This window comes from Diceros bicornis, chromosome 23 (assembly GCF_020826845.1).
Source record: "Diceros bicornis minor isolate mBicDic1 chromosome 23, mDicBic1.mat.cur, whole genome shotgun sequence".
Classification (NCBI taxonomy): Eukaryota; Metazoa; Chordata; class Mammalia; order Perissodactyla; family Rhinocerotidae; genus Diceros; species Diceros bicornis.
Window position 1 is genome coordinate 5397920 of NC_080762.1, and position 15298 is coordinate 5413217.

Sequence of the window (15298 nt, forward strand, 5' to 3'; positions counted from 1 at the left end):
CACTTTCCCTTTTTTGCTTTGGAACCAAATTTGTGGGTCATTAGGAAATGCATTTTCCAGCCTCTGTCTTGTCATCGTCTTATGCCCTTCATTTCAGTTTTCTATTCTTTTGAACACATTTTAAATTTAGGCTTTCATGCATATCATTGAAAACTCTTGTAAATAATTTTTGGAACAATGCACAAGTTAAGTGAATAAACAATAATTTAACTCAAGATAAAGTACAATAATGAATGACCATCTTAAAACCCTTGCTTTAAACACATGCTAACTGAATTCTAGTGTCATTTTATGAGCAGCCTCACTCACCAGGAAGAAGCTCACTGAATGAATGAATGTTCTTGCTTATGATGCCCATTCTCTTTCCCCCTTGTAAATAATTGAATGGATATTACAGTTAATACATCTATCTCTTGACTGACATTTCCTGACTCTGAAATCACATTTTTGGACTCGCAAATCTGAACACCAGACACTGCAAACTCAGTCCTTTGCCGGCTCTGAACAAGGAGCCACCACCTCTCTGACTATCTTAGCTGCGTTTATGTTTTAATAGAAAAATATTACAAAGGAACGGAGAGAGGACCTGGCCAGGGATTGAAGTAACAAAAAGTAATAAACGGCAGGATTTAGATAAAAATATACTAGATCTTTTATAGGTATACTCTTGAATTTTCTCAAGAATACTACAAGGGAGGGGTTGTTAACCAGAAAAATACAGTGAAGCTCAGAGAGAACTAAGCAGCCCAAGATCGGTGTTAAATGTAGCATTTCTGGCTCCATGGCTGTGCAGTTTCCATTACAGTCGGGTTTTGATGTTATATTTACCAAAGATCGTTGAACCTGAATTAAGTGTTTGAGTCAAAGTTAAGGCATAATTCAATTATTTTACATTAGAAAATATCGCACAGTTATGATTATTTTCTCCCCAATGGTGTGTTCACTGTGAATCTATTTTCAATTTCCTCTATCTAAAACCAGAACTTACCCAGAATATAAATTTATTGCTGAGGAATTCTCTCTTAAGAGTTTTCCAGTGACAATGAGTTTGATGGCTTTTCGAAACCAAGGATAAAAGAAAGCATAAATCAAGGGGTTCATTGCTGAGTTGTAGTAAGCAACCCAAACCAGTATTCCCTACATACACGTGGGTGTGCCGAAGCCTAGGAAGGCATCGACGACGGGGTCAATGCAGTAGCGCAGCCAGGAAATCAGAACAGCGCTCGCCGCAAATCCCAGTGGTTTTGTTGCTTTCCTCTCCCTCTTGGCCACTCTGTCTTTGTAGCTGTCTGATGATCTCGCCGTCTCATTGCTCATCCTTTCAATGTTTCTAGCCTGTTGTTTAGCGATGAGGAAAATCTTGGAGTAAACCATTATCATCACGAGTGTGGGAATAAAAAATAATAGAAAATTTACCAACAGCCAACTTTGATTCACTGCAATCGGACAGCCTCCCACACAGGTGAGAGCACTTACTAGATCCTCCAGCTCAGCTTCATTTGCACCTGTGCCAAGAAGGGAAAAAGAATAAACAACGGAAAGGAGCCAGGAGAAAGCAATGCACATGCCAGAAACGGAAGCAGTGAACCTGGTTGGATAGACCAGAGGGTCAGTGACCGCAATGAATCTATCGAGAGAAATGAAACACAAGTGGTAGATGGAAGCACAACAGAATGACACATCGAAGCAAGAGTGCAACATACAGTAAGTCCGCCCAGAGTACCAGCAGCTCTCCACGGACCTGACCACGCTGAAGGGCATCACGGTGACCCCCCCCCAGGAAGTCAGCGCCGGCCAGAGAGACGGGAGAAAGTTGGCAGGAGAGTGCAGCTGCTTAAAGTGGAGGATGGAAATCATCACCAGGAGGTTTCCACACATAGCCAGCACCGCTCCCGAGCCCAACACGGCACACAGCAGCAGGCGGGGGCCTGGCGAGTCCGGGGTTTTGACACAGGATCCAGTCAGGTTCTCGTAGCAGAGCCGCACGGCCGCGGGAGGGGGCAAGTCCCCGCTCGTCATTCTCCGCTTTGTTACTGGGAGAAGCTGTCATCGTCTATGGCCAAGGCTGTCATTCAGGTTTTCAAAAGTCCTCAAAACAAAGAAAGATATATACAACATCTCAGTAATTGCCAGCACCTTCTGCCCCCATTTCTTTCTAAGTACAAATCCTTATTTTCATGTTTAGAAAGTGATTGATAGCCTCATCTCATAAAATAATTCACTTCCAAATGAATAAGCTGTTACTTTGCATCATTACATAAAATGCTATTTATTTAAATTTAAAAAATACCTTTCTTTGCATTACCTACTTCTTCATATCTGAGAAGCATTGATCTTCCAAGAGCTGTTATGTGATGCATGTACAAATGCCACATTTTGTTAGCATCCTTTTTCTAATTTATCAAAGTGAAGATAATGCCCCAAACACTCTGTCCCCTCAGGAAAGTAGCTAAATAATTCCAAATACCCAAAGCCCTTAAGATTCAATCCCCATAGTGCAAGGTGTGGAAAGAAAGAAAATTTTAATAACAATTATGTTTATGCTAAAATAAGTTTATGCCTTTCTAATTTCCTGATGACATTTGACTGTTTCATGAAATAGCAATAGCGCCTATCCTTAAAAACCTTTGTCCAGAATTTGAAAGCTATATTATTTATTCTTATTAGTTATTGGGGATTGCCTTTTCATTTCTGTGAGAACCATTTATTTATGATTACTGTTTGATGTCACTATATCTCTTTCAATAAATCTCTTCATCCTTTCCAGTGTTGGTTAGTGTTAAAGAAATTAAATACAGAATCATATATTAAACACTAGAATGCTTCATGTTTAGTTTTAATAATTCTGATTTGGAAACGTGGGGGAGGAGAGTACAAGGTGTTTTCCTCATGAAAATACAGAAGGCAGTGTGTGTACACCTAAAAGCAGTTCCTGCTAATGTTTTCTGGTTTTTGTTTCAGAATGGGAACTGTTGGGAAAAATTAAAGAAATAATATGAAGGAAGAATCTTTGAAATATGGATATTTCTATGTTATACTCAGTTTTACCATTGAAAAATTTCCTTTTCCTCTTAGAGCTCAGGAACAGAACTCAGCTTAGGTTTTGAAAAAGATTTTTCTGATGAATGACTTCCGGTCATGTTTAAAAATCAGCTTTTTGCTATTGAGGTATAATTTATATTTGAAAAGTCCACACTTTTAAAGTGTCAGGCTGATGACTTATGATAAATGTATCCACCCATGTCACCACCACCGCAGTCATGGTGCAGATGTTTCCAACACCCCAGCAGTTCTGGTGCCCTTTACACACAATTACAGTCACTCTCTCCCACATCTCCCTTCTCCTGCCCTAGGCAACCACTGATCTCCTTCTGTGGCTACAGATTAGTTTCCCTGGTCTAAAAATCTCCTGTGAGAAGAACCACACAGTATGTGCTCTTCAGCGTCCAGTGTCTTGCACTCAGATCAGTGTCTGTGAGTTTCATCCATGTTTGGGGATATTAGCAGTTCATTCCTTGTTATTGCTAAATAGCAATCCATTGTATGAATACACCACAATTATTTCATTCACATGCCTGTCAATAGACATTTGGACTTGTGTTCACTTTGGGGCTGTTATTAATAGTGTTGCTGTGAACATTCATATGCAGTTCTTTGCATAGACATATGTTTTCCTTTCTTTTAGGTAAATACCTGGGAATCAGATTGTTGGAGCCAGCTCTGGTGGTCTAGTGGTTAAGATCTGGCACCTTCACCGCCGCAGCTTGGGTTGGTTTCTTGGTCAGTGAGCCATACCATCTGTCTGTCGGTTCTCATACTGTGGTGGCTACATTGGTGGCTGCCTGTTGTGATGTTGAAAGCTATGTCATTGCGATTTCAAATACCAGCAGGGTCACCCCAGGTGGACAGGTTTCAGAGGAGCTTCCATACTCAGACAGACTAGGAAGAGGGACCTGGCCACCCACCTCCGAAAAAACCGGCCATGAAACCCTGTGAATAGCGGCTGAGCATTGTCTGATATAGCGCTGAAAGGTGAGAGGATGGCACAGAAAGACCAGGTAGGCTTCTGTTCTGCATGTCCACAGGGTTGCTGGGAGTCAGAATCCACTGATGACACAAACAAAACAAAGGAAGATCAAAAAGAATTGCTAGACCATATGGGAAGTGTATGTCTAACTGTACAAGCAACTACAAACCATCTTCTAAAGCAATTGCACCATTTTACACTCCCACCAGCAATCTACCAGGGTTCCAATGGCTCCAAGTCCTCATCAACATTTGCTATTGTCATTTCTTTTCATTTTAACCATTCTAGATGGTGTGTGGTAGTATCTCGTGTTTTTAATTCAATGAGTGGTGATGTTGAGATTCTGTTTATGTTATTACTAGCCGTTAATGCATCCACTTTGGAGAATTGTCCATTATCATTTTTGCCCATTTTTAATTGAGTTTTAAGTTTTTTTATTGTTCAGTTGACTAGGTACAAGTTATTTCTAAATATATATTATGAATATTGGACTTTTCAATTTCTTGAGAGTGTGTTTTTGTACAGCAGAAGGTTTTAATTTTAATGAAGTCCAAAAGATTTTTTTTATGGTTAGTGCCTTTGTTTCTTGTCTAAGAAAGCTTTGCCTAACACAATGTCACAACTATTTTCGTCCATGTTCCTTCTAGAATTTTTATAATTTTAGTTCTTATGTTTAGGTCTATGACTCGGATGGTATTAATTTTATATATGCTATGAGGAAGAGTCTGAGGTTTATTAGTAGTAGTGGAAATGGATACTCAGCAATTCCAGCAGCATTTCTTGAAATGACTATTCTTTCCCCAATGAATGAATGTGAGTTCCTTTGTCATAAACCAATCCACCACATATGTGTGAGTCTATTTCTAGATTCTCTATTCTATTCCATTGATATCTATGTGTATATTTAAACCAATACCTTACTGTCTTGAGTGAAACTATATAGTAAGTGTTAAAGCCGTGTAGTGTAAGCCTTCTACTTTGTTATCCTTTCCAGAATTGTTTTGGCTATTCTGTCTTATTTTTTACATAACTCTTAGAATCACCACATCAAATCCTGCAGAAAAAAAAAAAGAAAAGAAAAAACCTGTGGAATTTTTACTGATATAAAATTGAATATATAAATCAATCATGTAGAGAGAGGTACTGAAATGTCTGCTCAGTACAGTAATTTGCTCATTTTCCCTTTTACTTTTGTCATTCATGGTTATGAATTTAGATACTCTGCATTAGCTGCATACATATTTAGGATTGCTATTATTTCCTGGTAATACTTAAATATTGGACATTTTAACAATTCTGAGTCTACTAAGCCACAAATATCTTATATGTATCCATAGTTAAGAAGTCAATAGAAGAAATGGAAACTAAATGTGTTCACTTAGCCCAAAATGAGGCAGGAAAGGAGCAATAGACAAACAAAATAAAAAGAGAACAAATGAAAAACAAAGATCAAGATGATAGAATTAAATCCAAATATATAAAAAATTACATCAGAGGTAAATAGATTGACAGATTGCATAAAAAAGCAAATCTCAACTATATACTGCCTACTGAGACACATTTTAAGTATAAAGACACCGATAGATTGAAGGAAAAAAGAATGGGAAAAGATATACTATGGAAATAACCAGCATAAGAAAGCTGTTGTGGCTATATACATATCAGACAAGGTAGGCTTCATGGCAAATCATACTTTAAGAAATAAAAAGGGACATCTTATAATGATAAAAGAACTGTGTCCCACAGGAACTGAACCTTAAGATGAGTTCTCTGAATAGGTTCTGGGTTTCGGGGAATTGGATATCGGATATAATTTTATTTGAAGGCATTAGAGACACTGTTTCCAATGGTAGAGGGAACTGACACCCGTGGGTTACAATGGAAAAACATTTACCCAAATTACTCTCTGTAGATACCTGTAATCAAGTGCCCAGAGAAGAAAAGGCTCTGGGTGACCAAGCACCTGCTCCTATACAGCATTTCAGTAAGAATGAGGAGTACAATGGGTTGGTTAGTTTCTTTTAATTGCTCTGGAGAATTTGGGGAAGGAAAATGATGACTCTAGAGGCTTTGAATTCCAGCTCAAGGTCCATATAAGGGAACTGAAAGCTTCAGTGAATGCCTTGAAAGAGCCCCTCATCTCCTAGAGCCACAGGACTGAGTTTCTGAGAGCCCAACCCCAAGCCTAATTCTGTAGCTGGCTGAATTACAATGCAAATTGAATTCTCAAACTCCCAGGGTCTCTTTTGTTAAAATTCTGGCATTGATTGGGAAGGAAAGGGATTCTAAAAATTAGGATGGTGACATACAGGCAGCATCTAATGAAACTGGTTACCTCCAACCCCTAAATTCCATCAAGCCTTTTCTCGCAGTAGAGCAGCCCTTCCACTGCTGCCTGAGGACTCTCCTTGTCTGAAGAAGTTATGATGGCCTCCCTTGAGGTAGTTGCCTTACTGTGCACCCTGACTCTCCTCAGAACCTCCCCTAACACCTTTCCTTGCCTCTAGACATAGAATCAGACTCAGGCCCAGCAGGCTCCAAAGGGTGGGTTACAAAATGTGACTAATGAACAAGTGTAGTATAAAATATCTGCATAGTTTTGCAAGCTATATTTATAGAACTCTGAGGAATATATGTGAGAATGGATATCAAGGGCATGTTATCAATGTAGAAATAATATAAATCAGATTGGGCCAAATGTATTGATAGGAGACTAATAAACAGCAAATGTGAATTCACCATTTTAGTTCAAAGGGCTAGAAATAACTCTAAACAATTGCTTGGTTCATTGACTGATATACTGACCCTATATGCAGCCTATAATGAATGAAGCTAAAATGTCAGAACATCCTTGGTCTACCATCAAGAAAGGTATACAAAGACTTAGGGAATTAGAATGCTTGAATGAATTTATCATATATGACACGCTTATCCAACCCAGGATGGTCCAGAGGACATGACATTCACCACAGCTGTAAAAAATAATTCATGAGGGGAGCCCAGCATCCTTGAAGAGATGTGGGGCAGCCCCTGTCTGTGGGTCAGAAATTACGGTGGGAAGTGCTACCGTTAACCTGGGATCCCCAAATGCAAACAGGACGAAATGGACCCCAAGCTGGCAGGGGCTAAATGGGAGCACTTGGTCTTTCCTCTCCAAGACCAGGTAGATGTAATTATCAACATGGACAGCAGAGAGAGCGCAACAGCCAGAATATGACTCCCAGAAACCTACGACGTTGACTACTTGATCACTACAGCTCCCTAGTGCTGAAATAGAGGGCCAGCCTGCTTATGTCTTATTTTTCTATATAAGCAGAAAAGCCCACTTCTCATCAACAGAGCTGATTTGAATCACCAACATTGTGCCGTTGCTGCTCAACCAATTCCCAGAATTGAGCCAGTTCACAGACCTAGAGCCCCTTGAGTGAAGAGGGGACTGGGTCCCGGGAAGAAAGACCATGTGATACAGCCAAGAATTTATGTTGGTAATGTTTCCCCTAACCTTTCCCAAAGTGACACTCAGTCTCCTTTCAAGTGAACTATTTCTGAGGAAAGGGAAATACTCAGATTTTAGGGGATTATTGGACACTTGCTCTAAGCTGGCATTAATTCAGAAATACCCAGAACATCACAGAGGTGCAACAGTTGAAGGGGTCCCTGAGATAATAGTAGCAGATGGAGTCAGGTGATCGATGGACTTACGTCTCAGATCTTTTTCACAGTGGACCTCATGGGTCCCCCAAGCCACCCTGTGGTTATTTCCCCAGTTCTGGGATGCATGCCTGGAATATATATCCTCAGCAACCAGTAGATTCCCACATTGGTTCCTTGACCCATGGAGTGAGGGCTATTATGATGGAAACCACTATAACTCTCTCTACCCTTAAAAATAGTAACCAAAATCCATACTGCATTTCTGGAGGAATTTCAGCAATTAGCACCACCATCAAGACTGAGAAAATGCAGACGTGTTGACTCTTCCCATGTCGCCATTCAACAAGCCTGTTTGGGTTGTGCAGAAGACAAATGTGTCATGGAGAACGACAGTGGAGTAGCAGAAGCTTAACATGATGGTAACTCCGTTTGCAGCTGCTAATCCAGATTTGGTTTTGTTGCTTGAGCAAATACACACACGCCCTGGTACCTGGTATGGTATGTAGCTATTGATCTGGCAAGTGCTTTCTTTTCAATACCTCACATTATTGTTGGACATTCAGTTAGTTGATAGTGTTTGTTATTAATGATTCTTTGCTCTATCATTAAGCTTACAGCTTATTTTCCTCAGATTGTATTAGAATTGCTAGATGTGTCTGTTGGCAAAGCATTCAGCTACATGCAACAGGATGCCTGACCAAGAGCGGCTTAAACAAATGAGGAATTATTTGTCTCAGTTATTATAAAGTACAGAGGGAAGTGATTGTTGGTACTTGTGAGACAGCATCTCTGGGATTCTCTTGGCCTCTCCATAACCCTTTGGAGAGGACAACGTTTAAGGAAGGAACAAAGAGGCAGGGGTGGTGTCAGCTACTCCACCCCTTTTCCCAATAGAGTTAATGCTGTCTCAGAATCCCTCCTTCTGCTCATGTTTAACTAGATAGAATTCTATCACGTGACGACCTTTGGCTGCAGGTGAAAATGGAATAATGACCATTTGGGTTTTCCAACTTGTGAGGGAGAAGGAGATTAGAGAATGCTGGATCAGCCAACTGCCTCCATCTTGAACAACGCATATACATATTTAATGTATACTAGACAATTTAAAACAATTTTCAATTTCATCAACACATATGAACAAGCTCGTTCCCTTTAGTTTACCCAATGCAGCATATTATTATTTTTCAATATTTGCCAACTGAAAGGAAAAAATTTAACATGTTTTAAATTATATTCATGAGACTACAATGAGAATGAACATTGTTTCATATTCCTATCAGCAATTTGTGTATTTTCTTTGTGAATTGTCCACTTTACTATTGGAAACATTATATTTTAATTTTTGATGTTCAGAAACATTTTATTTATAGTTCCTAAGAATATTAATCCTTTGTCACATGCTGCAAATATTTTCTTAGTTTTTCAGTGATTTTTTTGTTTCTGTAAGTGATATTTTTCAGATCTTATAAGGTGAAAATCAGAATAGTTGTTAAACAAATTTTATTAAATAAACAAGGCTAACATCAGTGAATATTGGCCAGGTAAGGGTAAATTCTGGGTACCAAAGTCATCATTTTGAATTTCAGAACAAACGTCTCAATTAGCTAAAGAAATAAAAATCAGAATGCAGGAAGCATCCTAATTTGAATCTGTATCATTTACCTGTGGCTTTCTTGAAGTCTTCAGGTCATTGCCCATAATAATATCCGTATAATAAGGTTTAATATCTGTTTGCTCTCCAGATATCACAGCCCTGAGACACTCTCTCTTCACAGATCCCAACTCTGACGCTGTTCCCCACTCTCAGCCCTTTCATGTAGATCTGGTGACTGCTGTGGACTTCCTGCACTGGACCTGGCACTTTGCACCTCTTCCTTTTAGCCTGGTCCCACCCAGCTCCAGTCCTGGGTTCTGGTTCACTTTGAATCTCTTCCACACTCTGTTCCTTATTCTGAGCTGAGAGTCACTGTGCCCTCTTTGTCTGGTCTCAGTGCATGTGGACCAACAGCCACCAGATGCTGCACGCCTTTCCCACTCCATCCCCGCTCCTTCCACAGGAAGAAAGTTCACATGCAAAGGATTTGCTTTATATTCCCTCAAACACTCCTGACCCCAAGAAGAATAACTGGTAAGCAGATTAGGTAACAAGAAGGTTTCTTTGAACACAGAATCAGTCAAGGGAAAAGAATGGTTCTAGAAGGCTAGTTCATAGAAAGACGATAAAACTTAGAACTCAGGACATGAATTTGCAAGTCCTGCACTTCCAACGTCGCTCATCCCCTGGACCATTGCCAAATTCTGCCTTTCTGACTTCTGGTGTTCTGTGTTGTCACTCTCCGCAGTCTCCTTTGGGTGACAGTCTCAGTGTGCTTTGTTAGGGTACCTAGTCCTCTTGCCACTTGTAACAGAAGCTGTCAGTCTCACCCACACTCTCTTGCCCTAACTGCTTCAGTGACACTCGCTTGACTTCCAGCTGCCAGCACTCGGATTCTTTTTTTGCCTGAGGCCTTTCTCTTGCCCCTAGAGCCCACTTTACACCCACAGAGTAGATGGGAGATCTTGGGAAGTGAAGCTTCCTGGCAGCAGCCCACAGCCAATGCTTGACAGGACGTGGTGAGTAAGTTCTCTAGCTCCCTTGCTGTGTGGGCGGGATGACTCCATGGTGTGTGTTGACACTGGTTGCCAGTTTCCTGGGCAGGGTTAACTCCTGTCACCTCTAGTGGTAGCACTTTTTTCATTGGCTGCTCTCCCTTCCCTGTCTCACTTTCCCACACTCAGGCTGGTATTTCGTCCACCTCCTAAATAAGCTTCATTCATTGACATTTTTGTCTTAGAGTCTGCTTCTGAGGGAACCCAAACTAAGTCGCTCATCCTTCTTTTCTCCTGGTGGTTTGCCTGCCTCTCAATAAAATTTTTGAAAAAATCAAATCTTACCCATTATATTTTATTTTACTTCTCTAACTTCAGTATAGGAGACCAGCCTGTGAACAAATCATGACAACACATGCGCTAATTGCTATGATACACACATATGTAGATGCAATGGAAGAACAACATAATGAAGAAATGAATTTTATCCAAGTATCCATGGGGAACCTTACCAAGGAGGTAACTTGAAAGACAGGTTGAGATGAGGAGAGGGATTTAAGGTAAAAACAGAAAGGATATCCAAGCAGAGAGGACAGTGTGTGCAGAGACTTGGGGATGGGGAGGAAGGAGTAAGGCACAGGCAGGGACCAGAAGGGTTGAGATGCTGTAGCACAGGCATTGTGTGAGGAGCAGCCTGGGAGAAAGGAGACATGTGCACAGGGGTAAGACTGATCACACCTCTGCTCATGTGTCAGGCATTTTGGATTTATGCAGAGGTCAGTGCGTGGGAGGGGAGAGGACATGAAATATACATGGGCACAGGTGCAAACCTTAGCTACCGCTCGCTCAGGTACACTCAAAATATGATTTATCTTTTTGCAATACTCCTTCATTGTCTTAGAGGTTCATCTCCTACCGGGTACAAAAATACGTGTCAGTAAATTTAGGAATTCTCCCCCTTTTTCCCAGTGTGGCATCTAAGTTCCAGGGCCTTGGCCTCCAAGTCAGTGTCTGGGCGTGTTCTCTGAGGGCTGTCTACTGAGGAACGCATTTCCCCACCTCTATGGAGCAGACTTAGCAGCATCCCCTCCAAGAAGGGACACGCTCCTTCCAGCTTTGCAGTGAGGTGAAGTCTCCTTCTCCAAAGCCTGTGCCCAGACTCAGGCCCTGCATCCTGTGGTCAGTGTGGGTGGCTGAGCTCAGCCTTCTCCCTATGGCCAGGAGAACACCACATTTTTACAGAAATCTCAAGTCCGAGACTGATCTTACGGATGTTAAAAGTCACCTTCCACGCTTCTCCTCTCTCTAAGTCCTTTCCTGGCAGTCAGCACAAACTAAAAGCCCCACTTTGCTTCTGTTTGTTTGTCTGCTTTTAACTTCCTCTCGTAACTCCCCTGCGTCTGTCCGTGTAGTGAAGAGCATTGTGTAGAGCTCCTCCAAGCACACTCCCTCCCAGTCCTCTGTGGTTCTGCAATCACCTGTGATTCTGAGACTCCATTTCAACTCTTCCACCAACGCTCTTACAGGGTCACCGTCCTGACTCTCTACCCGTGTTACAAACACTTGAATTAATTCTCACTGTAATACCCAGCCGTGTGTTACGTAGGGAGCGGATCTCCGAAATGACTCTTGGTAGCTTCCGTGGCTCCTGAACACAGCACATAATTAATAGTTACTGAGGAAGAGAGGGAGGATCTTAAACATCTGCTGCAAAGCAATATTAAAAATACTTTGATAACAATTAGATATAATTCCTAAGATACTTGATCACTTTATGATGTAGTTCCTAAAATATACCAAGGCAGCTACAATTTAGTTTCATTAGGTCAGAAAAAATTATACCAGAATATATAGTCAAAGGATATTCTCCTTAAATTAAAACAAGCAGACAAACTAAGTTCAATGCTTATGTCAGGAGCGAGATACGTGAAATGGTAATATCAATTTTCATAAGTTTATTTGACCACAAACATTCAAACGATAAATTACAAAGCAAATTCCACGCAAGTACACTGTTATACATAAGGTTAGACTATGTAAAAGCATATGGAAGTATATACATGTATGGGGGCCATATGACATATATTGTTTCATAATCTGGGTCAGAGATTTTTGGTTTGGTTTTGTTTTTGGTCAAAAAATATATTATGCTTGTCTTTCCATGTCCATTTATACAGAACTCTAAGAGCTTTTCAATGGCTTCATAACATTCCATGACATAGGTAGTTAGCATAATTTATTTAATTTATCCCATATTGGTCTAAGCTTTTTCCAGTTCATAATTAAAATTAGAGTTCCAAAATGAATGTCCTGGTCATGTTTGCTTCCTTGTCTTGCTCTTTTCTTAGGATTACTTGCTAGAAATGGAACTACAGAGTCAAGTGACATGTGTATTTTTAATTTTTATGATAATTTTTAATTCCCCTCAGAAAGGAGGGCTAATTATATTCTCCGGAGACGTATGTGAGTATGCTCCACCCGCATGCCGGTGCTCAATTTCCCACACTGTAATTAACATCAGGTATTATTTATCCTCTTAATATTTGCCAACTCAGTATATAATAAAATATCACACTTTTATTTGCATTTTCATAACTTGTACATTTTGCATTTTAGTATATTTATTAGCCATTTGTATTCTTTTCTCTGTAAAATTGTCTATTCATATGTCTAGTGAGGTGTTTGCCTCTGTCTTACTGTTTTGTGAGACTTCTATATTTTTAAATCTATTAACCCTTTCTTCATCGTGTATGCCAATAGTTTTTCCGGATTGCCCTTTTTATAATCTTGCCCTTGTTTTCTTTTGAAATTTAAAAAATTAAATTGAGAGTATGAATCTATATGGGTTTTTCAGTCATGATTCCACCAATCAAAAATGTTTCCAGTTTTTTAACATCTGAAAGAAATTAGTTTTGATTTTGTGAAATACATAAGGCAAGAGGCTTAACAATATTTTTCCAAAGAGCTATACACAACTCACAATTTCTTAAATAATCCATGATTTTCCCATAACTCACAATACGTTGTTATTTTTGTCATCAACAATGTGCAAACTTTGGATACTGTCTACAGAAAAAAAAATTGCACTCCATCAATAAGGGAAGGTAAAACAACAAACCTCACTAAATGAGGAAACAATCACAGAAAAGGAAAATCACTATTCTGGAAATCTCACCATGCGCTCATGTTTATTCCCACGTTTACAAAATATCCCCCAAATTATTAAATGATCTGTTCTGAGTCTGAAATGGCTCATGTATGTGGCTCAGAGACCTCTCAGGACTCCAGAAAGACCAGGCCCCAAGAAACAGCTGCTGAAACGAGAGCAAAGTTAACTGAGTCCAGAGAGAGATGGGGACACAGGACTTTCCCAGGAACAGGGAAACTTTCACAGGGACAGAAAGGGAACCTTGATAAGAGGCCTGGAAGAGGAGAACCACAACTGACAGAGCAGGGAGTGGGCAGATTCGAGGAAACTAGGAAATATGAACCTTGTGTCAACCATTATTTAGTAACTACATCCCTATCAAATGCTTACAGCTGTTCACCTCACCAAGAAAGTAAAGCATGAGGTTGTGCTGCAGAAATTGAGGTACCATTTCTCCTCCCCAGTTTGATGGATCATTTTCATGCAATGTATTTTATATCACAGTTATAGGGAAATTCCCACCACATCACCAAATTCCTCAATTTGAAAATTAGGCCTCTTTAGAAAATAAATATATAGTTGATGAACTGTCTTTTAATACTTGGCCAGTTACAACAAGTTTTATCACTCTCCTAAACCAAGGGTAAAATAAAGCATAAATAAAAGGATTTAGAGCAGAGTTATAATAACCGAATCAGCAAAATATCTCATAAACATATGAAGGAGTTATAAAACCAGAAAAACAATCAATGAATGAATCAATCATATATGGTAACCATGAGACCAGAAATGCTGCCATTGTAGTGCCCAGGGTTTTAGCTGCTTTTCTCTCTCTCTTAGCCACCCTCGTTTGGTATGTCCCTGATAATCCTCCTGCTTTGCCACTCACGTTTTCAATCTTTTTAGCCTGTTTTCTAGCCACAAGAAAAGTATTACTGTACAGAATCATCATAACAAAGGTAAGTATGAAAAATAATAGAAAATTGATGAAAATCCCGAATTATAACAAGCTGACGACCACTTACACAGCTGAGGGCACTTACTAATTCCTCCATCCCATCCTCGTGGACACCCGTGTAGAACACAGCGCCGCGGTAGACGAGGGGCAGGATCCAGGAGAGGCTGATGCAGATCCCCGACACAGACCCCGTGAACCTGGTGGGATAGACCAGAGGGTCGGTGACAGCGATGTACCTGTCGATGGAGATGAAGCACAAGTGGAAGAGAGAAGAGTAACAAAATGCCGCATCACAGCAGCTGTGGAGAGTACAGAAGCTTCGCCCAGAGCACCAGCAGCTCTCCACCGACCTGACCACGCTGAAGGGCATCGCGGTGACCCCCACCAGGAAGTCCGCGCCGGCCAGAGAGGCGGGAGAAAGTTGGCTGGAGAGTGCGGCTGCTTGAAATGAAGAACGGAAGTCATCACCAGGAGGTTTCCAAATACAGCCAGCAAAGACCCAAAGCCAAACACCGTGTACAGAAGGACCCGGGGTCCCGGCGAGTAGGGGGTTTTGATCCAAAATCCATTCACATTCTCACAGCAAAGCCTCTCGACAACAGGTGGGGAAGGACGGCTGCTCATGGTGCTGCGGTTTGATGCTGCTGTGTTTCTGCCCCTCCTTGTGGTAGAGGAATAATTGCTTTCAATTCTGAAAACTAAAAAAAATCAAATCGCATACCTGAGCAACTACTTTTAAATATTACCTCATATTCTATCCTCTTCCCATTTTAATTATAAAGAGAACTAAAGCATTTCAAAAACTCATAAATTAATCTTTTCTGTCTTTAATTTGTAATTATTTCTGTAACTACATCTAAACCTCATAGGTAATTAACTCCAAGCAAATTTACTAGGAATTTTCATCAGGCCAGAATTCACA

At 40.4% G+C, this 15298-nt stretch overlaps 1 protein-coding gene and 1 pseudogene across 1 annotated transcript; both read right to left on the minus strand.

The window, feature by feature from the left end:
- Window positions 1–984: 984 nt before the first annotated feature.
- LOC131420313 (trace amine-associated receptor 7c-like) lies at window positions 985–2072 on the minus strand. Its single transcript, XM_058566158.1, is given in 2 exon segments — window positions 985–2037; window positions 2040–2072. Coding segments are annotated over 2 exon segments (1086 nt in total).
- Window positions 2073–13968: 11896 nt separating this feature from the next.
- Window positions 13969–15000, minus strand: LOC131420651 (trace amine-associated receptor 6-like; annotated as a pseudogene).
- Window positions 15001–15298: the final 298 nt, after the last annotated feature.